The 27,500-nt window shown below is 43.6% G+C and overlaps 1 protein-coding gene across 1 annotated transcript in view; it reads left to right on the top strand.

The window, feature by feature from the left end:
• The window catches only part of ntrk3a (neurotrophic tyrosine kinase, receptor, type 3a), a 134,444-nt gene extending 107,344 nt beyond the window's left edge, over positions 1 to 27,100 (top strand). Inside the window, exons 15-18 of the mRNA XM_037451076.2 lie at positions 367 to 539; positions 10,627 to 10,870; positions 21,101 to 21,259; positions 23,394 to 27,100. Coding sequence (XP_037306973.1) covers positions 367 to 539; positions 10,627 to 10,870; positions 21,101 to 21,259; positions 23,394 to 23,579 — 762 coding nt within the window. The 3' untranslated portion in view covers positions 23,580 to 27,100. The remainder of the gene's footprint in view (positions 1 to 366; positions 540 to 10,626; positions 10,871 to 21,100; positions 21,260 to 23,393) is intronic.
• Positions 27,101 to 27,500: the final 400 nt, after the last annotated feature.

Below are 27,500 nucleotides of genomic sequence, written 5' to 3'. Positions count from 1 at the left end.
AGGAACAAGATCACTCATCTGGCATAACTCTTTTTCTTCATGCTATGCAGGTTGGGTCCAAGTCCAAGGAAGGTATCACCTATCGCAGCAAAGGATAAACAAGAGCCACTAAAATCAAAGAAATTGGTCATATAATGAATTAAAGAGTTGCTATTTGTGTCATTATGCCTCTCCTTCGTTTCACCCGCTGTATATTCCAGCCATTACTCTGGGCACGCTAAACCAGTTTCATCTTTTATTACGGCTTATGTTTGAAGTGAGAGAAGGGAATGTGGCGGTGCGTTGCTGGCTACCACAGGGCAGCCCGTTATCTGGCAATGATTCGGCCACATATTCCACGGTAATGTGCTCTCTCTCTCGCTCCAGACGCTGAAGGACCCCACCCTTGCAGCCAGGAAGGATTTCCAGAGGGAGGCCGAGTTGCTGACCAACCTGCAGCACGAGCATATAGTGAAGTTCTACGGCGTGTGTGTGGACGGAGACCCTCTCATCATGGTCTTTGAGTACATGAAGCATGGCGACCTCAATAAGTTCCTCAGGTGAGCTCTGCTGACTCCTGGTGGTGTGGGTTACCTCAGCGGCACAGGTTTTGGACTTTATTTGCATGAGGGAGCTCCCAAGTAATGGAAGTGAAACTGAGCCAATTAGTATATCCTTGGTCGCTACACAAGATGTTTTTTTTTTCTTTATGTATAGCTGGGTTGTTAAGTGATGTGAAGGATGTTATGTGCTCAAATTTGTTATTATCAATGCAATAAGATACTACATGAAACACATTGGTTTTATAAGGGTGAGGCATCGATGGGCATTAACAGGGGTGTTCATTCATGTTGCCTTACTTCCAGAGGCTAGTGGTTTCAGTTCTTTTTAGTCCACCATCAAATGAGTTTGACATTAGTGGGGTGTTGTGTGATTCCCATTTAAACAGTAGACCTAAAGTCTTGATGCAGTTGCCACACAGCGTTGCATTCGTACATTCAGGCAAGACACCTAAATAAGTTTGAAGGCCTGATAGTTGGTCCCTTGTATTTACACATATGTACTTTGAGTTTGAGAGGTATACAAATGCTAGTCCACTGACCTTACACCTTTACTTGTGCCAGGGCTCATTTCAATCCTTTCCTATGTTCTCATCTCCACACAGCTGGCCAATCAAATGGTTCAGATAACATCCCTTGTTCCTCTGTGCCGGGGACCCATTGAGTTTTTCACCACATTATTAAAGTCCTGTGGACATATTGGCACATGGAGCTGGTGTGGAGAAGAAAAGGCTGATTGAACATCTTGCCTTTGTGTAATACATGAATCACACAATTACGTGTGCTAGTTATTTGACACTCAAATAAAACATAATAACGCGTTTCAAATTGACCTGAAAATTGTTGGTTAGGTAAAAAAACAAACATTTAAAAATAGTTTTACAAACCTACCTCTTCTAAAAAAAATTCTTAAATTGCTTGAATAGCATGAACTAAGCTTAGATATAGCAGAAGCGTTTGTTTTCAAACCTTTTAAAGCCTACTAAAGCAGCACACGGTACAGTAGCCAACATATTGTACATAATAAGGAGGGAATCCAGCTACGCAATGACGGATCACTTAATTATACATCTGCGTAATTAACATCATTCTACAGGGCCACATGAGCTACTTTATCATGACGAGGAGCAGCCCACCGCTGATTTTGATTAAACATGCCCAAAATAATTAACAGCTTTACACACACACACACACACACACAGATTCATGCCTCCATCGGTTCTTTTCTTTTTCTCTCCTCCTGCTTTTCTTACTAAATGTTGCAGCTGCCTAACAATGTCAACCTGTTTAAAGAGAACTGGTGTCTGTGGACGTAGACTTCTGCTGGCACCTCTGAATCCACATTGAGCATTTACATCAGTAATCTGCTCTCAAAATGTGTTATTTAATACGATTCGATTTAAAACGGAAAACAGACAAATGTCATCCCGCTTACTTCATATCATCTTGTAAGTCATTTTAAACCATTCTGCTGGTTAAAAAAGTAGTCAAATCCTTAAAAAAAATATTTTTTGTATCTCTGGCTTTCCTTTTTCATTGGTTGAACATCATGCTCGACAGAGTAACTGCCAAGATGATGAGAAGGTTAAACAAACACAAGCAGTCACGCGATCTGAGTACAAGCTCTTACGGTCTGGCTCTTCAACCGCAACAAATGACAGATGATTACAGCAGGTACGCTTTATTCCATACATATAAACCATACTTTTCACATTCGTGGAAGGAATGCTCGTAGACCAACATGCCCCCAGTCGCACCAGCTGTCTTCAGAAAGAATGGCCCACAATGCATCTGGGCATCTTTTGAATGCTGGCATCACCACCCAGGAACATGCAAGACAGGCCGACACACACACACACACACCAACGCGGCCCTGGGGCCGTCACAAAGCAAACATCTTTCACACTGACCCGTCAGTTTAAAGCCCCACCTCCTGCTTTCAAGGTGTCAGGATGGGATCGGTGTAGTCACTCTGTCAATAGAATTCATGAAGGGAAGTTAAATGTGTCCATCACTTTTGTTTTCACCTCCAGATAACAACCTGGATAAATGTCTGCTTGATTCCAATTCACTCTGGTGTTCACAATGTTCTTCTAACATAAAAAATGAATTACAAATATTACAACAATTTGACACACTGGAGTTGTCCTGTGAAAAAAGTAATAGCACCGGGATTTAAAATATTTGTTACAGAAGAGTCCTACATCATATTTACTTTATCTATGTAACTAGTAAAAATGATAATCTTGTATGACTGATTGAGTGTACCACTACTGTTCGGTCTTTTCTGTTTCCTCTGTAATGTAGAAAGTATTAAGAAGCATCAAAATACTTTAGTCAGTTAAAAAGACACTATAGTTAAATAAATTCTCCAGATCATTTACAATTACAGATGTGGATAGACAATATATAACGTAAAAGTCCAAACTAGAACCTGAAATCACAAATTAAAACAAAATCAAGGTCTAACGTTTTTAACTTTAGTAACTGAATCTGTAAGTAAAACGTTCTGCTTTGTCGACATTCATAGATTCATCTTAACTGTGTGTCATTGTTTTATATTTAATGTTGTACAAACTCAGTAGTTAAATATATTGGACCTGTCGCATCAGATGGAAATATTCAAATACATGTTATTTTACATCAACACAATTTTGTATTATTGCACATGTTCCATTGCTCTACTGTCTCCAACGAGCAGACTCATGAGCAGACCTTCCTTACGCATCTCTCACTGATCTGAGAGCGTTTCTTGTCTTTTTCACTTTGGGATTCAGACCTTCATTGGCTGCGACCAGTGGTCGCTCTTTCCCTTGTTAGGACACAGTAGGCAGAGGCTGACCCCGTGCACACGGAGTGATGGAAGGGCCCAGTCCTGTCAACTACTGCTTCCTCTACACCCGGACAGTCAATTAGAACTCAACAAGCCTTACAATTCATCATGCAACAATCCAAAACATCTCAATGATGTCAAGATTTACTTCCATAGATACGGAACTCGTCTAACACTTATAGTAACGTCTGTGTGTAGTCAACAACTGATATCCAAACTTTCAACTTCAACTGGCAGAATTTCAAAATAATACACGCTCTATTAATTAATGGATCTTCTCTCCTTTCAGGTACAATAAGGACTGTACTGTATATATATATATATATATATATAAAACATTAAAAACCGTTTTAATGTTTTTTATCTTAAGAAGAAATACTTATCCTACTATAAGTAAAATTCAATTCAATTAATTTTATTTTGTATAGCCCAAAATCGCAAATTACAAATTTGCCTCAGATGCTTTACAGTCTGTACTCATGCAACATCCTCTGTCCCGAAACCCTCACATCGGCACAGGAAAAACTCCCCAAAATATGAAAAAACCCTTCAATGGGGAAAAAAGGGAAGAAACCTTAGGGAGAACGTCAGAGGAGGGATCCCTCTCCCGGGATGGACAGACTGCAATGGATGTCATGTGTACAGAATCAACAATGTAAAAGATGTACAATACATTCAATTCCTCTAACAGAGATGATACAAGTAATTGCAAGTAGCAGAACAAGTGTACGGCAGGACCACTGCAGGGACAACCACCATCAGATAGAACCACCATCCACAGAGGCTTCTGTGGGGAGGGAGAGCAGAAAGATGTTGGTTTATGATAACAGTAATATGAATCATATTTAAAGTAAAGATATGATCATTTTCATGAACAATAACTGTTTCTGATTTTATACTGTACCTGCTGCTAATCTGGACTGGGTTCTATAAGTTGTTTCTAATAGTTTATTTGCTATTCTGCACCAGGTTAGCCCATCAGTGGGAGCAAGGTAACGTTTAAGTACCTGCAGTATCCTACACTCATGTGTAAATGTGTTTTTATGAGGTTTCAAAAATTAAGCTCTCTCGAGCAAAGTGTACCCCTGTTAAAATATATTCATAATTTATAATGTTCATACAATATTCAAGTTCATAGTTTGATATTTATATTGTAGTTGAAAACAGCCCTGTTAGAAATTCATAGTAAAGTTAATAAAAAATTAAAAGTTCATAGAATTAACATTGATGGAGAAGGTCAGACTATTTCCTTCAGAAAGACCCTTTGTTAGCTAGCTCATTTAAAATATCGTAAACTTTTTTGACCCTGCCTCTTAAAAGAATTAGAATCGAGAATGGCTGGGAACCGAAATCGAAACTAGGAATCGGAATCGGAATTGTTCAAATTCAAACGATACCCAACCCTAGACTTCACACAGCTCCAGTGATCGGTTGAAGATCAATGTGACGTAGGTGAGAAGTAGGCGGAGAGTGTAGGTGTAGGTGAGAGTGGTAGTGGGCTTTTCAAACCTGCAGTAGAAGATATTCAGGTCGTCAGCCAGTTGGTGATTGTCTTCGGTGGGGGAGGATGGTCCCCTGTAGTTGGTGAGTACTTCCAGGCCTCTCCAGACTGACGAGAGGTTGTTGCATTCTCATAAGAACTTGAAATGTTACTGAATAACGCCACAACTGAAGTGTTCTACAAGTACTTTTATATCCATTTTACCATAGCATTCTTGTAGTAATTCTGTCTTCATGTCACCTGATCCTAGATGCTCTATTTATGCACCAACCACAGGTGCTGCCACCTAGATATTTTACATATCATTACATCCCCATTTCTTTAGATGTATGTTATCATAATTATACACAAGCTATTCTTCTAGAACCTTACCCTCAAAATCAACATTAAAATCAAAACAACATCCAATTCACCAAGGATGCTTTTAACTTCATTGGTTTCCAATATTCTGTCTGTCCGGTGGTTTACGGTTACATGTGGATCTTCTCAACACAGGTAAGTCAATCTGCTCATCTGGTCCGCATCTGTCTGTCACTGGTGGTGGTTCAGCTGATGCAGTGGTGGCTGAATATTCCTCTGTTTTCGGTGCTGGTTCAGATGAGGCAGTAATGGAATCTTCCTCTGCCATTCCATTTGTTATTTTCAATGTCTCTTGTGTTTTCTGCATACTGCTTTGATTTTGCCTCAGGATTTGGCCATCTTCCGTTCTGACGGTGTAGGACCTTGGTTTTACTTCTAGAACAGCAGCCCTCGTACGCCAAGTGTTGGAATCTTGAATCCTTACTGTGTCATGTCTTGCCAGAGGTTCCAAGGTTCTTGTGCACTTGTCATAGTTCGCTTTTTGTCTCTGTTGTAGAAGCCATTGTTTCTGCCTTACTCTTGTATCTTTTCGTCCTGCTGTGTAGGGAATCATTCTGCATAGCCTACGTCCCATTAGAATTTCAGCCGGGGACAAGCCACGTTCAAGTGGCGATGCTCGATAACTTAACAACACTAGACATGGATCAGAATGACTGTCTTTAGCTTTCTTGAGCAACTGTTTGACTATGTACACTCCTTTCGCCTGCCTTACCATTTGACTCTGCATACAGAGGGCTTAATGTCACATTTCTAAAGTCATATTGTTCTGCAAAACTCTGTAACTCTTTACATCTGTATGAGGGACCAATGCCACTATTGACAGTCTGGGGAATTTCATGTCTTCCAAAGATTGACACATTCATGTCGCTGACATGCTGGAAAACAGTGCTATCTCTGGATAGTTGGACAGGTAGTCGATCACCAGAAGGTAATCGATTCCATCTAAGTGGAACAAGTCTGTTGCAACCTTCTGCCATGGTTCACCCCGTTAGGTCTGTGATTCTCATGGGCTCCCTTGGCTGTTTTGCCTGATGTTTTAGACAGGTGTCACAACTTGAGACTGTCCAATCTACTTCTGCACTGATTCCTGGCCAGTAGATGTCTGTGCAGGCTCCTCTCTTGCATTTTTCCATACCTAGGTGTCCCTCATGCAATCTTTTCAGCATCTGTTATTCCTCAAAATCAATCCTTTGATGACACGCAGGTCGCCGCGGATGTTATAGTAATGTCGACACTCACCTCTTGGCCACTCTTCTTTCAGAAGCTTGATGACTCTCTGTAAGCTTGCATCTGTCTGTGTTTCCTCAGCAATCTGCTTTGATTTCCTGTCAGACACCGGTAGTGACTCGTTTATCAGGTTCACGTGGAGCGTGACGTTAGCGGCTGTCGTGCACTCACCCTGTTGTTCGCTCTGTGTGGTTGCTCTGGACAGAGCATCAGCTGACACTATGTGCTTCCCTGGTCTGTAGATCAAGTCGAAATCATAGCGGTGTAGCTTCAAAATGAACCTTTGGAAGCGTGGTGCCATCTCACTGAGGTTTTTCTTTATGATGGATCTAAGCAGCTTGTGGTCGGTTTCAGCCACAAACTTGGGTAGGCCGTAAACATATCCATGGCTTGAGGTCAAGCAACTATAAGAAGCATTGCGATCTTTTGCGCTTCTGGCTTGGTATCCCATCCGAGGGCCTGCAAGTAAAGCTTAAATCGTTGTTGAAATGTCCTCCATTCACAATCCACATTTCCAGTCCATTTCAGAGGTTCAGGCGGCTTTACATTTTCTATAACTTCTGGTGGACTCCACTCCTGGTACCATGTAATGTTACTGACTCAAGCCACAACTGAAGTGTTGTACAAGTACTTTTATTTCCATTTCACCGTGCTCAACACTTATGTAGTAGCATTCTGTCTTCCTGTCACCTGATCCTAGATGTTCTATTTATGCACCACTCACACACAGTGAAAGTCACACAAAAGGACTAGTAGACTGCTTCCTGGCGGTAGATTAAGTAGCAATGTTCTATTCTGTGAGGCAAAGCGTCCTGGCAGCGTCCACTACTACGTCAAAATTGCATTGGAGTGCTAGGTGAAAGATCATGGTGAGTAAGGCCCAATAAATGTAAAACTTGTGCCAAAAATGTGCGAATCAGTTGTGTAATGATATGTAAACTACAGGTGCCGCCACCTACTGGTTGAGTTATATTTTTCACCTAGCACTCCTATCAAACTAAACATGTAAATTTAAATATGAATAAAAGGGGAAAAATGCAAAATCAACGTTCCATCACTACCTGCCGTCATTCCTTTTTAATGAGTTAACGTTCTCATCATCTTTTCCTGCTCTCTGTGCTGCATCCCCATAGAGAAATTAGAGAAGAATTTACTATTTTCAGCCAAACCGGCAAATATTTCCTCCGGAAAATGATGACTTGCGTTTTCGACGTAGAAGTGGAGATAAGATACTTACACATTGTGTCTGTTAAGATGAAAGTCTTGGTTATAGCTCCACAGTTTTTAGTCTTTGAATAGTTAAACCTCAAACTTTCCAATTATCTTAATATATAAGATAATTAAGTATATATGTAAGTATTTGTAACCTTAACCCATAAGATGCAGAACCGAGCCTTGTCTCCTGCCAAATTCCTGAACTTTGTTATCCCACAGTACACCACACACACACACACACACACACACACCTCCCACTGGATTAAAATAATACCAGAACCAAATATAAAGAGTGAATAAATGGACAAACCTCAACCTTTTTTTTCTAGGTTCCTTACCTCACTTTCTCTCCTGACGAGAAGACTAAGTCCAATTCTGCAGTGCCTGTCTACCTGCAGATGCTTTGGATTAAGAGCAAAATAGAGCTAAATCCCCAAATTTTAAATTGCGGTTGGTAAGCAAATGGGCTGCATTATGTCTGCTGTAATTAGATGTTATTTGCTCCCAGGATGCTTTGCCTCACAGAATAGAACATTGCTTCTTAATCTGCCGCCAGGAAGCAAAGTCTACTAGTGCGTTTATGTGACTTGCACTGTGTGTGTGTGTGTGTGTGTGGGTGTTTGTGTGTGTGTGTGGGGGTGTGTGTGTGTGCATGCATGCATGCTTGTATGGGACAATGTCTTTGTGCCTCGAATGCTAATTTTGACTCAGTACTTGTGTTTCCATTAAAGTGCTAGCACCAATTCTTCCAGGACATACTGCTAATTTAGCCAGCACCCATTGTGATCCAAACCAACACACACTCACGCACACAAACAGGCACACAACAGGCTGCCACTTCATTGGCAATGCTTCCTCCATAAGAGACTTCAAACTATGTGTAGCTCAAAAGACACACACACACACACACAGGGACACCTCAGTGCCACTACGCGTGGCTCAAAATCTGTCTCTCCATCGAGTCTCTGAAGGCCATGGCTGCCTCGAAACGGCCCTGGCATATTATTCATTAGAAGTATAACCGACTTGAAAAGCGTGCCATACACTGCCTTCACGCTGGTAGATTTGTGCCAACCGATAAAGGCAGATGAAATGTTGACATCGGCAGTAGGTGGGCCGGGTCTGAACTTGTTGTTTTACACATCAGTTGGCGAGCAGGCACGGGAACTTGGCTTCGCTCTCGAGGAGTTGTAGCATTTGTTCACCAGCAAACAAACTGTACACACACAAAGCGCACTGTCGGGTACAGAGCTGACTTCATACTCTCCGCCATGCACACGCACAGACAAACAAACACACAGCAATACACTGGCGGGCACATGGAATGCAGACAAAGCTGAACAAATTAATTCAAAAGGGTTACTGGAAAAGTGGCTTCACATGTGCATGACAATGTTCACATGCTGACTCTCCTCTACAGATTTGGCTGCCTGTTCTGCACATACAATGGAGCTAGTTGTAAATAAAGAATAGTCCGCAGTACAGCTGGACAGCACAAGACTTGTGTTAAGGGTTGAGGACTGGCTATTGATCTGAAAAGGTTTTTTTTAATCGGCATAACCTAGTATGGAACCGGTTAGATAGACGTATATTCCGACATCTAAACAAAGAATCTGTAGCATTTCAGTTTCATTACATTACATGACATTTAGCTGAGGCTTTTATCCAAAGCGACTTACAATAAGTGCATTTCAACCATAAGGAAACAAACTCAGAAGAACAAGAAACAAGAAAGTGTACTTTCATCAAATAAGCTGATTTACAACTAGTTATAGATAGGAGCTATTATAAGTATAGTTTAAGGTCTACAGTGCATTTTACGTTTTACAGTACAGCAGAGTTTTAGTGGAGGTTTAGTCTGAAAAGGTGTGTCTTTAGTCTGAAGATGTAAAGGCTCTCTGTGGTCCTGATGTCATCAGAGAGCTCCTTCCACCATTTAGGAGCAGGACAGCAAAGAGTCGTGATCTAGTTGAGTGTTTTGCTCTCAGTGAGGGAGGAACAAGCAGCTTGATGTTGGAATGGAGGGTTTGACCATGTCCTGGATGGAGACTGGACCCCATCCATTCACAGCATGATATGTGAGCACCAATGTTTAGAGAATTTAAGAAGGTTGTCGAAGACCAGTCAAGCTGCTGCATTCTGGATGAGCTGCAGAGGTCGAATGGCGGCAGCAGGGAGACCTGCCAGGAGAGAGTTACAGTAGTCAAGGCGAGAGATGACAAGAGCCTGAATCAGTACCTGCGCCGCCTTCTGAGAGTGAAGGGGTCGTATTCTCCTGATGTTGTAGAGTGTGGACCTACAGGATCGTGTTGTTGCTGTGATGTTGGCAGTCAGGGAAAGTTGACTGTCAAGTGTCACACCGAGGTTCCTAGCAGTCAGAGTCAGCGTCAAGACGGAGTTGCCAAAGTTGCCAAATTGACATTACAACATAAATCTTGTAATCTTAATTCGCATTACAACAGTACATATATATATATATGTATATATATATATATATATATATATATATATATATATATACAATAATATCTCTTTTAGCCAATATTAGTGGTCTTAGAGAAAATCTGGAGGTCACACAAATCTTAGATAACATTTTGAACATATGACACATCAAGTCGTCCATCGAGGTAAAGATTGTAGGCAGCACTTTTCCATCAGTCCTTGCACATTAATTAATTGTATTGATTACGTTAACAAGACAAAATAATATCAACAAACAAAACAATATCTCATTATTACAACATCGTTCCAACATAACACGTTTCCAGGGTGTATGGAAGTAAAGAAAATCAAATGAGTTGTAAACCAGCCGTCATTCATACAGTTTGGAGATAATGGGCTACAACGTGGAAAGACAGCAAAATGCCCGCCCCCAACAAAGAATGCTAAGCGACATTACACCGCTGTGATCGGGAATTATTTGCTGACTCACTCTGCCATTTCCTCCTCAGAGCCCACGGGCCAGACGCCCTGATCCTGGTGGATGGACAGCCTCTGCAGACCAATGGGGAACTCGGCATGTCTCAGATGCTCCACATAGCCAGTCAGATCGCAGCTGGGATGATCTACTTGGCGTCGCAACACTTTGTGCACCGCGATCTGGCAACAAGGAACTGCTTGGTGGGGAACGGGCTTCTGGTGAAAATAGGAGACTTTGGCATGTCCAGAGACATTTACAGCACAGATTACTACAGGGTAAGAACCTTTGGTTTCATGCAAACATATCATTTGTCCAATTCTCTCTGTATATTTCCCCAACTGGTAAAATGAATTGCAGTACGTATGCATGAAGCATGTTTCATCTACACAAGGTCAATTTTGTGTAATTTAAATAACTGAGCACCCCCCTGCTCCGTGAAGCCAAACTTTCAATTTTCACACATTTGCAAGCTGAATATAGTCAAATATAAATGAATGTATTAAGCACAATAATTACTACAACTGTAGCGGTGGATACATAAACCCGAGCCAGCACTAACTATAAGCCATAGCAGTAAGCTGACTTAACAAAAGAGGAGCTTCATAACTGAAAGCTCTGGCTCACATTCGACTTTTTAAGACTCTAGAAAGCACAAGTAACCCAGCACAGCTCTCTAGTGGGGTAACATGAGATCATAAGCTTCTTAACATGGGTGAGGAGAAGAACCTTCAATTCTGCCTTTGCAGAGAAGCTATGCAGCATTCTGAATCAACTAGAGATGCTTAGGATAAATATGAGAGCAGCCTCATAATAAGACATTTTTTATTTTAGAAGTGTGTGCATCACTTTTTAAAACGTTACACAGATCAATGAAAGATGTCCTTTGTTTTATCTGTGAGTTAAAGGCCACATCCTGGTCAAAGATAATTCGAAAAAAAATGTGGAATATAAAACTTTAGCCTGTAGCTGTATTTTTAAAGATTTTTTTTTTTTGCAACAGCAGCTCATAGGCACTCTCTGTAATCGGCATGGAGGGAAATGTCAATGTCTCCATCGAGTCCCATCCTCCTAAGCAGCTTCTGCGGACTGCTTTGTCTGTAATGGCTCCTCAAACGTCTCAGCGGGGCACACTGGAGGATTTGAACCCTTATCAGCATTGAACTGATTCCATTTTACTCCAATGTTTTTTACTCATTATTACTCATCTGTACGCCTCGATAGACAAACAGATGTAAATATACAGTATACACATGCTTTGTTAGAGTGACAAGTCAGAAAAGGAAAAGAGAATGCTTTTCATGAACAACATACAGTATGTGATGATGAAGTCTCCACAACGACAGAAGATTGGTAGACAAATTCACACTGGTGGGGGTGTCGTTGATGAGGCTCATTGAATGTCGAGTTGATGAAGCTGACTTATCTGATGAAGATTGGGTGAAGATGAAGTGGTGGAGGTGCAAATAACAGTAGCGTGAAGATCAGTGTATTTAATAGAAAGAGCAGCGAGGTGATTTTCTCACCATGTAATTGGTTGGATCAGATAAATAAAACCAGATGTTTGAAACAGCTGATACCATGATTGACAGAGACCAAGTAAAACGTCTGATAGTAAATGGTCATGATCATTGATCGGTCCTATCGACCCAATAGTGAAGGTTAAATGCTGCCTGTAGTTTCTTTTGGCTAAGCACCACACAGCTGTGAGACACTTCTTCTTTGGGGTTAAATGGACTACTTTGTTAACGTCACAGGACTTTTGTCATCTTGGTTATGGTCACAGTTAATGAGAAACCAACATTGACTCTCGGTTGAAAACAGGAAACAGTTTGACTTGGTTTTGTTGAGAAATGTTTCTGGAACAACTTTTATTGTTCTTCATTTCATTAAGTTAAACTCTGAGCCAGACACAGGACACATATCATCCCAGCTGAGAGGACAGAGTGACTGGCTCATTAACTTGATGGGCGATGGTGGCGCATGGAGTAGTGCAGTGCGCTGGGGGCCGCAAGGTTGGTAGTTCCAATCCCGGCTGCCCCATGTGCCATGTTGAAGTGTCCCTGAGCAACACCCAACCCCTAATTGCTCCCCAGGCAAAAATGTAATGCAATGGTTATAATGCAATGTAAGTCGCTTTGGATACAAGTGTCAGCTAAATAACATGTAATGTAATAACTTGCATCAGCTGTCTACAATTCAGACTGTGGTACAGTGATGCTGCTCAGACGGAGCGTGCAGGTCTTTGGGGTCACACAGAGTGCACAAACCTCAGGCTTCTCAGACTTACAGTGCGTATACCTCTGCCCTTCTGGCAGCACAGTTTTTACCAAAATATTGTACTGACTTTTGACGCATTACCACGACTCATCCCGCTGCGTAAATGTCAGACTTTAGACTTCTTTCTGTTTCTTGTCTCACTCACTTCTTGTCCAGAAAACCCAGAGATATTGAGTTTACAAAAAAAAAACTAAAATGTGAAACCACAGAATGAACCTTTTTAATGAATGCCCTGCACTGCGGAAGGTGGTCTAGATTAGCTTGATGCCGGCCCGAGGCACCCAGTAACGCTGGGCCTGAACATTAAGTCTGAGAATAAGAAGCCTCAGAGGAAATGTGATTAATGCAGAGCCTTTAAAATCTAGTGCTTTCCCAGAATGATCTTTTAGAAAGACGGGTAGCATTACTTCTGTAGGTACAAGTACAAACAATGAAGGAGAACACAGTCCCAGTACTGGGATGCAGCCATTGTTCATTTGAATCATGACCCTGTGGTGACATGTGGAAAAGAAGGTCATGAAAACAGCTCCTTATGGATGTCCAATGTCCAATGCAGCGCACAGACCCTTTCCAGAATGCCCTTGTGGTGGCGGGCGTGGTTTCAGCCCGGCTGCAGGTGGGAGAGCGGGGGAGTGGCTCGGGGAACGGGGCCAGCTGGAGACAATAACAACCAGCTGGGGATAATTGTGTGTGCTTTTTCCCCCTATTTGAGCAAAGAGGCGGGGGTGAGCGAGGGGGGAGGAACACGAGCGAGCCCGACGCCGGCACACTTGACGGGGAAAAACAATAAAACTTGTTGCACGTGATCCTGGCTGAGCGTCCCTTTATCCGCACGACCCACGCACATTACAGTGGCGCCCAACTCGGCGGAATGGCGGACGAGGGACAGCAGGCGAGGCCGGCCCAACCTGCGCTAGCACTGGGCCAGATGATTGGGGACCTGGCGGCAATCCTAAGGGACCAAGCCGAGGCTAACCGGCAGTTCCTGGGGGCTCTCCAGGCCCAGGTGGGGAGGCAGGCCCAGGCGCTGGAGCTATTGGGGGCGCGGTCGGGACCCGCGCTACCACCACCGGGCCCGACAGCACTGGCGAGCCTGACCCTCCACCGCATGACGGCGGAGGACGACGCCCAGGCTTTCCTGGAGGCCTTCGAGGCGACGGCACAGGCATGTGGCTGGCCGGTGGAAGAATGGCCGGTCAGGCTGGTGCCCCTCCTGACCGGGGAGGCGCAGACGGCGGCCATGGGGTCGCCGGCGCTCCATCACCCTCCCCCGGCCCGGGAGCGACGTACCGCGTTCCGGTAAGAATCCAGGGGGGTACACGCCAGGCGATGGTGGATTCGGGCTGTTCGCAATCCATGATACACCAGAGCCTGGTTCGGCCAGGGGCATTGGTAGAAGCGTCGTGGGTGAAAATTAGGTGTGTGCATGGGGACATTCACGAGTATCCTATAGTGTCCGTCGAACTTAGGTTCAAGGGAAAAAAATATAGAATGAAGGTCGCGGTTAGCTCCCACCTGACGCACCCAGTAATCTTGGGAACGGATTGGGAGGGATTTAACACGCTAATGGGAGAGGCTGCGGGGGTGCGTTCACGACCGACAGGGACATGCGGTATTTGTGCTGTGCTCAGCGGTGACGCGAGGTCGTCCGACGCCGCCGGGGGAGAGGGGGAACCGGCGGAGCCTCCCGTAGAGACTCCGGCGGTTCCCGAGTTCCGCTCCATGGAAGATTTTCCACTCGAGCAGTCTCGTGACGATACTCTACGCTCAGCCTACGACCAAGTGATAAGAATTGATGGTCATTTGGTGCGCCCTGACGCAGCACGGTCGTACCCGCACTTCTCATTGATTAGGGACAGACTGTATAGAGTGAGTCGTGACACTCGAACGGGGCAGGAAAACACCCAGTTGCTGGTGCCGAAAAGCCGCCGGGAAATGATTTTCCAGGCGGCTCACTATAATCCGATGGCGGGTCACATGGGATACGGGAAAACACTAGACCGGATAATGGCCCGATTTTATTGGCCAGGCATCCGGGCGGACGCGCGCCGCTGGTGTGCGTCCTGCCCGGAGTGTCAGCTAGTCAATGCACCAGCCATCCCGCGGGCCCCGCTGCGGCCTCTACCGCTGGTGGAGGTCCCGTTCGAGCGCATCGGCATGGATCTAATCGGGCCATTCCACCGGAGTGCACGCGGATACCGCTTTGTGTTAGTTCTCATGGATTACGCAACCCGGTATCCGGAGGCAGTGCCATTGCGCAATATCTCTGCAAAGAGCGTCGCGCAGGCTCTGTTTCAGGTCATCTCCCGGGTTGGAATCCCGAAAGAGATTCTAACAGACCAGGGCACCTCGTTCATGTCGCGCACACTGGGAGAACTTTACGGGTTACTGGGCATTAAGTCCGTTCGCACCAGCGTGTACCACCCTCAGACCGACGGGTTGGTGGAGCGGATGAATAGAACGCTGAAGTCCATGATTCGTAAATTTATAAGCGACGATGAACGTAATTGGGATAAATGGCTTGACCCTCTGTTGTTTGCAGTCCGGGAGGTCCCCCAGGCCTCCACGGGATTTTCTCCCTTTGAGCTTCTGTTTGGCAGGTCACCAAGAGGGGTGCTGGACCTTATTAAAGAAAGCTGGGAGGAAGGTCCGAGCCCCGGAAAAAACGAGATCCAGTACGTCCTGGACCTGCGAGCAAAGCTCCACACACTGGGGAGGATGTCACGAGAGAATTTGCTCCAGGCCCAGGAACGACAACAGCGGCTGTACAACAGAGGAGCCAAGCTGCGAGAATTCACACCGGGAGAAAAGGTACTTGTATTACTTCCTTCTTCCAACTCAAAACTCCTGGCTAAGTGGCAAGGGCCCTTCGAGGTCACACGCCGGGTGGGGGATGTTGATTATGAGGTGGTGCGGTCTGACAGGGGCGGGGCTACACAAATATACCACCTCAACCTCCTGAAACCCTGGAGGGAGGCGGAGTCTGTTTCTCTGATTTCCACAGTATCGGAAAGAGAGGACCTGGGGCCGGAGGTGCCAAAAGCGGCCAATCCCACCCCGCTCCCGTGTGAGGCCCGTCTCTCTGAGGACCAGAGAGCAGACATTGCCCAGTTGCAAAAGCGGTTTGCTGATGTGTTCTCCCCCCGGCCAGGCCGGACGGACCTGATAATGCACCAGATCGAGACTCCCCCGGGGGTGACGGTAAGGTCACGTCCCTATAGACTACCCGAACACAAAAGAAAAGTGGTTCGGGAGGAATTAGCGGCTATGTTGGAGATGGGGATAATAGAAGAGTCCAACAGTGCCTGGTGCAGCCCCATCGTTCTGGTGGCCAAGAAGGATGGGACTGTGCGGTTCTGCGTGGACGACCGCAAGGTGAACGACGTGTCACGATTCGACGCCTACCCAATGCCCCGGGTCGACGAACTCCTGGACCGGCTGGGCACTGCACGTTTTTTTACGACCCTGGATTTGACTAAGGGCTACTGGCAGATTCCCCTGTCGTCAGAGTCCAAAGAGAAAACAGCGTTCTCCACTCCGTATGGTTTGTACCAATTCACCATGCTTCCCTTCGGCTTGTTCGGTGCCCCGGCCACGTTTCAGCGGCGGGTGGGCGCGGTGCTGGAGTCGCTGAGGCGGGCCGGGCTCACCGCCAACCCGGGGAAGTGTGCAGTTGGACGGAGGGAGGTACGGTATCTGGGGTACCACTTGGGGGGTGGGCAGGTGCGCCCTCAGGTGGACAAGACAGCAGCTATTGCGGCCTGCCCGCGTCCCAAGACGAAAAAGGAGGTGAGGCGGTTTTTGGGGCTGGCGGGTTACTACAGACGGTTCATCGCCGGGTTTGCGGACCTCACCAGCCCCTTGACCGACCTGACCCGGAAAGGTGCGTCAGATCCGGTCCAGTGGTCGGAGCAGTGCCAGCGGGCGTTTGAGAAGGTAAAACAGACTCTCTGTGGGGAGCCGCTCCTCCACACACCTAACTTTTCTCTCCCTTTTGTGCTGCAGACCGACGCGTCGGACAGAGGGCTGGGGGCCGTTTTGTCCCAGGAGGTCGAGGGGGTCGACCGCCCGGTGGTCTACATCAGCCGGAAACTGTCGGAGAGGGAGGCCAGGTACAGCACGGTGGAGAAGGAGTGCCTGGCCATCCGGTGGGCGGTGGGCTCCCTGCGCTACTACCTCCTGGGACGCTCATTCACCCTCTGTTCGGACCACGCCCCGCTCCAATGGCTCCACCGCATGAAGGATACTAACGCCCGGATCACTCGGTGGTATCTGGCCATGCAGCCCTTTAACTTCAAGGTGGTCCATAGGCCGGGGACGCAGATGGTCGTGGCGGACTTCCTCTCCCGCCCTCTCGAGGGAGGGGGGGGGGAGTAAGCTAGGCCGGACGGCTCCCCGGCCTAAGTCGGGCGGTGGGGGTATGTGGTGGCGGGCGTGGTTTCAGCCCGGCTGCAGGTGGGAGAGCGGGGGAGTGGCTCGGGGAACGGGGCCAGCTGGAGACAATAACAACCAGCTGGGGATAATTGTGTGTGCTTTTTCCCCCTATTTGAGCAAAGAGGCGGGGGTGAGCGAGGGGGGAGGAACACGAGCGAGCCCGACGCCGGCACACTTGACGGGGAAAAACAATAAAACTTGTTGCACGTGATCCTGGCTGAGCGTCCCTTTATCCGCACGACCCACGCACATTACAGCCCTCTTGTTTATTGTAGTGAAATAGTTATTGTGCCGAATCAAAGCACAGTGTGTCTATAGGCTGTCTCTCTTCATTCACTCCAATAAGGATGATAATATCCCATATTGAAGAAAATGACTCACTCATAATGTAGAAAGGGGTGAAGGATGGCGGGACAGGAGGACGAGGTCACAGGCAACCAGACGAGGTAGTAAGGAGGGAGGAGAGAATGGATGCAGGAAGGTCGATTAGTCAGCGGCAAACTGGAGCTCATTGATTAGGAGGCACAGATTTGCTAAATTAGTCAAGCTGCTTTATGATTTCACAGCAGTTGGAGAGCAGGCTGGAGCAGATGAATAATGATTCAGTCTGTCTGTTGTACACGCTGTCAGAGAATGGAGAAGACATTCTGGCCCGGGCGTCTCTTCATATCCTCACCCATCACCCATGTTTGATTAAAGGGAAATATTCAGCTACAGACCGGATCTTCAGGAAGCGTTTCAGCCGTCAGTATCTTTTTTTAAATTTTTTTTATTTCATTGGATCCTCATTATCAGCATTCTGCATACAATTTTGTATTTACAGCCCCCCAATCTCCTTGGAACTCCTTCATCACCCATTGCACAGCGTTCCTGGAGCTTCAGATTCACTGCTTTATATTGTCATCATGTATTTTTGTTTTCTACCAGTGGATAGAAATGATCGTATTTACACTAAGGTGGAGGGCGACTGTCACTCAGAGGTTTGCCGCTTGGTTGCTTTTTACTGCTAGTCCGGGAAAATGAGTGGATAGACCCCATCAGTGTAGGAGAGGGTGTGAATGTGTGATTTAAGTGCTTCATGTGGAAGATATTGCACTGCTGGTCCGCCTGGAGGAGGCTTCCCTCTTCTGTTTCCCTCAACACAGAGGGTGTTGCATGTACAGGCTGTATTTCCTTCTGAGGAACATTGTTACACCCTGGTCTATGGAAACCCGAGCCCAACCTACCCGTGGCGCTCCCTTGCTCCCCCACTCACTCCCAAAAAAGCACCAATGCTGCGGCAACACAGTCCACTATAGTTCATTGTTTGGGTGTACAAATAAGCGACCAGGTCAGCGTTGCCCAAAACAATTTAAAAAACAGTCTTCACCAAAATCTTACTTACCTAACTTCCCAGCCCATCCCAACAAAACAAAAGTACAAGAATCTTACCTAACTGTAAAACAAGAGAAAAATAGGTGAACAATACCTGAACTGTTCACATGGTCTCTAACAGGGTATTCAACTAAAATGTAAAGAGGTCCAGTTAGAGAACATTTCTAGAAGCAAAGGTCCAGATGATCAAGTTTTATCAACATCTGCATGTAATCAATACACGACTAACAATAATATAATATAAAACACAATATTTATTGTCACGTAACAAACAACTAAACACATACAGTATGTGTGACTGCAATTATAAATAATGTTCTCTCAATTAACTATATAAAAGAAGGGCTGCATTTAAAAATAATAATAATAAAATGTGAACATTTCTGCATGTTGAAATAAAGCGCTTCAATTCAGAAAAAGTAAAAGGAACAGGAAGCTTGAATTTCCCCTTTTCTGCTTCACATTTGGACTTGACAGTCTCAGCAAATTATGAATAATAAATCCAAACACATAACAATTGATCAGTTTAATAGAATATATATATATATATATATATATATATATATATTAAGTAACGAATTACATTTACTCGCGTTAGTGTAATTGAGTAGTTTTTTGTGTACTTATATGTACTATATTTTTTTAAATCTGTAATTTTACTTTTACTTAAGTATCTTTTGTTTGACGTATTGTACTTCGCTACATTGTAAATCATATCCGTTACTGAGTAAAAAAAAAAAATGCAAAGAAAAAAAATGCAAAGGAAAAGAAAGTCGCACCCAGGAAACTAAGGTCACTGCACTGATTGAGTGATGAGCGGGAGAACAAACGCGCTAAACAAGAATGATGGAGACGGACAAAACAGATGCAAACCCAGCTGAAATCGAATGAAAATACGAAGCGTACCCGCTAAACTGGAAGTACGTAGATTTTCACAGTAAGAATCAACGCAACTGTCTGTAATGACAGCGGTTACCAGGGTAACAAGAGAGGAAAAGTTCATTAACGGATATAAATAAATATTCCTGGTCCGACGGGATGTGTTAGCAGCAGTAGGTGACTACACTCGCTGCTCTTGGCTGACATTTATTGTCCACGTATTGTTTTGCTTCAGTGAGCAGAGCAGAGACAGTTTAAGGAGATCGCAGAGTAAACGGTCCGCCGCTGGAGTGCATACGCCAGCGCCACCCCCACCGCACCCCCCTGTCAGCCGTATCTGGCCCGAACCTGAAATGAGTTTGACACCCCTGCTTTACTGAATCCACAGTTCATGCCATATTTAGTGGTTGTAGTAATGTTTAAAATATTTTGTTGGATGATCTGCACTAAAATCATCTATCTCTTTTATTTTCATTTTATTATTTTTGCTATTACACTTTAATTTGTAAAGGTCTTCGTTCAATTAAAAACAACTAGATTGAGATTTATTTTCCCTTGTGTTTTTTAACTACACTAGAATCCCACACTACACCCAGCTGTTAAAAAAATAACTCACTAACTTTTACTCTGAGTACATTTTTAGTGCGCTACTTTTTACTTTTACTTGAGTACATTTTTAGACTGGTAACTTTACTTGTACTTCAGTAAAATTTTACTTAAGTAAGAGTACTTTTACTTGAGTACAAAATGTTGTTACTCTTTCCAACTCTGATATCCACTTTTTTGCTGCTACTCTATATTGAGAAGATATCATCGTCCTCCCTGGAATGCAAAGACTCGATTGGTCGAGTGGTGTCACGTGGGATGGATTAACTCGAATGCTATTGGTCGGTGCTTTAAACCACTACCGTAAAGATGAGTGAAGCTGCGGAGTCAAAAAGTGCTCCGTCACGTTTAAATCACAAGTGTCTTTTTTTAGCTTCTTGTCCTGGTCCGGATGGGACGGCTTCTGGATCCGGACAGCGGTCCGCCTGTTAGTGACCTGTGGTCTATAACATGAACAAATGTACACAGAAACAGCACGGCCTGCGTCATCTGAGACAGGGAGGTGAACATAGAAAAGGCCGTACACCTGTGGAGAGAATTCGCTGCTTTATGGTCTGTTTGACTCTAAATAGTTCATAGTTTACTAAATGAGGGGGGGGGGGTAGGATGTGACACACGGTTTGGGGCCAAAAGATCAGGGTCAATTACTTGATAAGTAGAGTTTGTTTGTTTGTCCAGAAAAATATAATGTAATATGATTCCAAAATGTAAACCAAGGATTGTCAGAATACATAATTTGCCTGCGACTTGCAAAACATTGGCATTGTGGCAACATGTAAGTTTGACTAATTTGTGTGTGTCCCTTAATAACTGTGGCGTTTCAATGATGGCGATATCATCCCCCAAAGGCATCATGGGTAAGATATTCATCACACACTTTAACATACATATTTCCTGCTCATCTCTAAACCCCTTTCTTTTATGTGTGTGTTAAGGTGGGAGGTCACACCATGCTGCCTATCCGCTGGATGCCTCCTGAGAGCATCATGTACAGGAAGTTCACCACGGAGAGCGACGTTTGGAGCTTCGGCGTCATCCTCTGGGAGATCTTCACTTACGGCAAACAGCCTTGGTTCCAGCTCGCCAATAATGAGGTACCCTGTTTGAATGACTAAAATCTAACAACTGGATCCAAGCCATGCCCAACTTGGAACTTGTAACTTGGAAGCTGTTTTTCAACCACTTAGAGTAAATGCATTTTTTTTGTCTCTTTTAAAAAGCTACAACTGTGAAATGTTCCCCCCAACAACCAGAATCACTTTAACAAATACTGACATTGAGTGAAAGCAAACTGAAGGTTTCCATTTCCGCCTGAATCGTCCTCTGCAAACAGATAACTGAAGCCGACTATCGCTGGGACTAATTCATGAATAAATAAACTAACAAGGGGGGACACAGAATGATTGATGATGAATTTTTTTAATATTAACATACGCTAAATGTTCGCCGTCACGCAATGACCTTAAATTTATCCTCAGAACTATCAAGATTTCATTTAAGTATCCCAAATAAATTCTTAAGCAAAACTATGAAAATAATTATGATAAACCCAGAAATAAATAGCAGCGTGAGAAAATGCATCTCTTGAAAAATACTTGAATGATGAATAATCTGTTCAGTTGTTAGATAGTAAGGTCCTTAAACTTCTATTTAATTGAGAATTTAGGAATGTCGGTGGTTATGGCAGAGCTCCCATACAGTTCTCTGTTAATGAGACAAAGAGATGCGTTTTAGCAGTTGTGCAGAGATACCACTTCCTGGTACTGGTTCCTTTTTCCCTTTAGAGCACAATCAGGTGCATTGACTTTCTGCCACTAAATCCTCTCAGCAATGAGAAGGGGGATGTGTTTTCTTTATCACAAGACAAATACAGTAACAAAAGAATTAGATTTTACCTGAAACACGAGTCTTTTTCCCGCTGGTAGAGGGAATATGCTCAGACACTGGCAGCTAGCTGGCCTTTTATTACAAGTTAAGGTTGACGTTTTTTTCAGAAATGAAGTCAGTACGCATTGATCAACACGCCAAGCACACTTGTTATGGTGTGTTTGTGCTGTGGGGAAATAAAGAAGGAAAATCTGACTGAGATCAGCCCAACAAACAGAGAAGTTCGAGGCTGTGTCCTGTTTTGATATTCATGCACACCCTGGCTTCCTCTATTTCACTTTGTCTGCCAGGCGTAAGCCTGCAGGGAGATCATGTGTCCTTTGTGTGCATGCATACATATGTGTCCATATGTCTGTCCCTCTTCGGCCCATCTCGAATTCTAATAGGCCTGAATCTATTTTATAAGGTCATTGAATGACACATTTAGCTTTTTGTCTTTTCTCAAAAGCTGAGATCCATAAAAGATCTATAAAAATCTATAAAGTTGTTATTTTGAACTGCAGCATCTGCACATCACTTGCATACGGGATAAGGTATGATGCAAAACGTGACGAGACGGTTAGATAGTTATAAAATGTAAATGGAATCTCAATGGATCAAGTGACGTCATTCCTGCACATCAAATCCAAACTGCACTGAAGGGACTAAAGTATTTCAGATGTCTTCTCATTGTGGCCCCAACACCCCCTTCCCTTCCCCTTGGTCTGCTAAGGCTCTAAATCCCTTTTTTCGTCAGTTGTATTGATTTCTCATGGGAAATCAGGACAGATGGATTCACCCCAGTGATCTCAGCAAATCTCTACGTCTTGTGTATTTAATTTAACTATGGAACTGCACTTGGAAAGGTGTGATATTGTGGCAGTTGTCATACACTATTATGAGGACGAAAAGATAGATCACGCATGAGCTGTTTTTCAAAAGAACAAAGCAATTCTTCATACAAAACACATTATCTAAATGAATTCCAGGGGTGTGGCCACAATCTTCAGCCAAGAAGGCGACTCAAATATCGTGATTCATTGGTGGTTGGTGAGAGCGGAGGATAAGATGAGTGCAAACAGGCATTGTACAAGAAAACCAGATCAGAAACTATTAAATAAACAGTAATAAAGAAATATCAATCATCTACAACAACTGAAAATAAATAATCATGATGCACCATAACTCAAATTAAATATATACTGTATACGGACAGATAATATATATACACACAGAACTATTATAAATGCTATTGCAGAGTGGACATGATACTATGATATTTAAAGTAAAAACCAGTGGAAACATCCGACTTGTAACATACTGGAACAAAGCACTGTGTTATTTTGGTTTCTGTCTGCCCAGGTGATCGAGTGCATCACTCAGGGCAGGGTACTGGAGCGCCCCAGGCTGTGTCCCAAGGAAGTCTACGACATGATGCTGGGCTGTTGGCAGAGGGAGCCACAACAGCGCCTCAACGTCAAAGACATTCAGAAGATACTGTTCACTCTGATGAAAGCCACACCGGTCTATCTGGACATACTGGGATAGGAATCAATACAAGGGGAAAGAATTGTAAGCCTTTTGGGTTGAACTAGGTCTTCACAAGAACAGAATTGAGTGAACTGAATCAGAAGGAAATGGATTGCCTCGGACTCACAGCACAGTCCGAGATAGAACCACGTGGATCGGGCACCTTACCTAAATGGTGGAGCCGAGACTTCTAAGGACAAGTCTGGCTCCTTTGTGAATGGACTCATGCCTAAAACACTACGGTGATTGGATAACCCTGATTGTGCTGGTCTGGTGTGGTTAGTTTGCTTCTCCTAATTATTTCGACACCATCATCATTTCACTCACACAATCACAGAAGTTTGAGTCCTATCTTGAATCAGAAAGCCATCAAATAGAACCTGCCTAGGTTTAACAAATCCTAAATAAGAGCCATCTTAATTGCTGGGCCTCATTAGGCTTATACCATTGCCTACTATAACCATACTTGAGTGCTACTGTGGAATGGAGAAGGTTAAAAGTGGAATTTCATCTGTTCCTTGTCTATTTGCCTATAGCTTTACATCAGTGCTTGGTCAGATTGGACTCAATTTGAGTGTTAATGACAAATATTCATGGAGATCTTCAACGAGGTGAACCTATGAAGGGGACAATTGTCTCCTTCTGGTAATATTTAATGGACTGTTCCTATTAAACCCCCAGAGAGAGGAGTATTTCATATTTTGAACCTCTGTTAGCATGCCTACTCCTGCATCCTTGATGCTGAAAGCGAAATGGTCCAGATACGAACTCCAAAGAGAAAAACGCTGCATTCTAATCATAAATAAGTGACAGAAGGACTATTATTGACCATATGTTGGACTAATTTCCTTTCTTCAACAATTGAGGACATCGGTCAACAGGAAAATCTCAAATGTTGTGTGTTTAGTACAATTCCAATTCTTCTGTGTTTTTATTTGTTCAGCCTTCATTGATAAACCTTCTAGATCTGAAGTCACTGAGCTGTGATTTCTGCAGAAGCCCAACCAGACCTTCCAATCCTGAGCCTGGAGGTGTGGCTTCAGTGAATGTCTGTCGCCATAGAGATGGACCTAAGTGCCTCCTTCTTCTTTCTAAACACTGAAAAAAAGTATTTCGAAATAAGAGCACTTTTACATTTTGTTTACTTGCTTAAAGAAATAGACACTAGCTGAAAACTTTCCATGTTTTTCTTACAAACGTTCAGCACAGCAAATGTAATGCAAAAAAAGAAAAATCAACAAGAAAAAACAAAAATAAAATGTAAAAAAAATGAAAGAAAAATAATTTTTCCCTGGGAGGAAAAGCAACAAGGAGGCTTTTTTGTAGCCTTTGCAGATTGACAAGAACGCTGGAAGCATCCAAGGTGAAGGTATTCTATATATTTTTTATTTCAAATCAATGAGTGGACCGCTGCCATGCCCCAAAGCCATTGGAATAGTCTGCCACGTGGTAGGACAGAACTGATCACGACTAAAAACAAGCGATTGGCTGCGAGGAAGCCTTCAAGGATTCCTCCTCCTCCTCCGAAGAAGCCTTTTTGTGTTACACACCTGGATCCACTCTGACGTCTGCTCGGCAACACAAAGTCTGAACTAAAAGCGGAAAGACGGAGCCGTCCTTTTAAAAAGAATGTATATACTGTAAATCTTTACGTCTTGACATATGTTAACTTATTTCCTTTTCCTGAGTTTGATTATTTTTAGCTTCTTGATGTGTTATATGGTTCAGTGAAAGCCAATAGATATTTTGATAATCTCTTTCCAAATGTAATTACTGTATATTTACTTTATATAGTCATAGTGTGTCTTTTATGCAGTTTAACAAGATAATCTACATCAAAACCATTTCTGTTCATCATTTTAGTTGCTAATTTGATAGTAATGTATGAGTCAGGACTTTAGAAGAATATGTGAAGTTATTGGGCTTGATTTGCTTTTCTAGAATCAGGGACAGTCTTTTAAAAATTTTAAAATCTTTTGCCACTCAGTCTGGAAAAATGAATCCATTTCATTTTTGTGTGTCCAGAAATGCTGGATTTATCCTATTTAGGATGAAGACGGGAACCTGAGGAATCTGCTAACTCAAAAAAAAAGTATTTTGGTTCTTCAACAAGCAAGCAAGAATGTTTATTTTAGGATCCTTTCCTTCAAACCTTTTGTTTTATGACACCATGCATTGGTCTTGTTAAATGTTTATTTTCATTCCAGCTTTTTTTTTTTTTATTAGGATTCGAAAGAAGGAAGCACTGTTACTTTCACACTTTTACTGAGAGGTCTCGTCAAAATGACCTTGTTGTTAACAGCTTTGCCTGATGCTTCTAGTCCAACCATTCAGCCCTGTAATTCCATTCCCATTTACTTATTAAATTGGTAGTGCAGAAGGCATTGTGATTCAGAATACACAATCTCACCAGGAACGACAAATCGGGACAGGGGCTGTTAGCTCGACAAGCTCACAAGGCTGCATGTGTTTGATATGGTGTCACATCGGGTCAGTGAGAGTTTAGCACTGGGTGTCTCTATGACTGAGCTGCCATCTTGAAACATCAGTTTTTTGTATGTGTCCTTACTCAATGACACGGGGCAGTAATTAAAAAGCAATGCTCTATCCATCAACTCGACAAAGAGAAAATACACTATGCTGTTGTTGAGTCCACTTAACCACAAAATGACAGCCATTGCTCCACTTTGATCCTAAATTATAGCCATGTTGTATTAATGTGTCATAAAGGAATGGGTCATAAAAGAGACTAAAAAAAGGGTAGGCAGGGTGTAAGCTGCTCCAACTACATGTACGTCACTGTCATAATATTCAGTGCTGTTTGATTGTCGTGTACCTCATGGTAATGTCTCACAACTATTTGCTCCAAAACACTTCTGTTCACGAATTGCCTGCAAACGATTAGAAGTTCATGCAAGAAAAGCTGCATATTGAAAAAAAGACTAACGATCCAACTAAATCACAGAACCTTTTGAGACACCAAAACCACTTTCCTGGTTGTTTGTTTGTTCTGCTTTTTCAGTCTTATTCTCAGATTGTCAAGTAATCACGCAGTTGTATTCACAGGATCCGGTGCCTCTCATTCAGACACTGAAGGGATTCCAATGCTTTTGTGTGCTGCGTTGAATCATACAGCTCTTTGGCTTATCCCTTTTCAAAAAGTACTGTATGATACCTTCACTAGTTTAATCATGATTGGCTGTCTTCTGGTTTAACTCTAACCATATTTAATCAGCTGTATTTTATGAGTCGGAGTACTAGTACAAATGGAGATTGGGCTTTTTGGTCCTATTTGCAACGACCAACAGCTTTCACCCTACACAAACATTCTGTTGGATAATGTAGAAACACACATGTGATGGATCAGTACGATATATTGCATATGTATTTCTCACTGTGAAAGTTGTGTTTTCATTGCATTCTAGGTAAATTGTACTGTCCATACTGGTGGGGGAAGAATGTCTTCTGTTCTGTGAACTTGCACAGTTAGGACTCACTTATACCTTTTTCTGCCATCCCTGTGGAATCTTTTGGTAACGTCAGGCTTTGAAAACTTGGTAGATGCTGCCCGTGGTCCTCAACTAACAACAGTACTTCTGAGTATCGAGGTCGCAGCAAGCAGTTTGGACCAACTGGAACAGGACAAACTTTGGAGATTTAGAAAGGCGTATTGGATACCATAGTCTTAATCGTTCCCTAACCTTAACCACATCAAAGTGGCCTTGTGCATAGATAATATTTTAGTATTGAAGGGAATCCAGGATTGGTCCTAATATGAGGGTTAGGGTTAATTCACTGCTGTCAAATTCTGGCCAGTTGGGACGGAGAGACTTATAAAATGTCCAAAAATTACCCATCACCATTACCAACCAGGACCAACCGTGAGAAAATCCTCCAGGGTACCGACATCTCCTGTTTTCATTAGGACAAAACAGGTGT

Source organism: Pungitius pungitius, chromosome 6 (assembly GCF_949316345.1).
Source record: "Pungitius pungitius chromosome 6, fPunPun2.1, whole genome shotgun sequence".
Lineage (NCBI taxonomy): Eukaryota > Metazoa > Chordata > Actinopteri > Perciformes > Gasterosteidae > Pungitius > Pungitius pungitius.
Note: the sequence above shows the minus strand (reverse complement) of the source record. Positions and strands in the feature narration are given on the sequence as shown.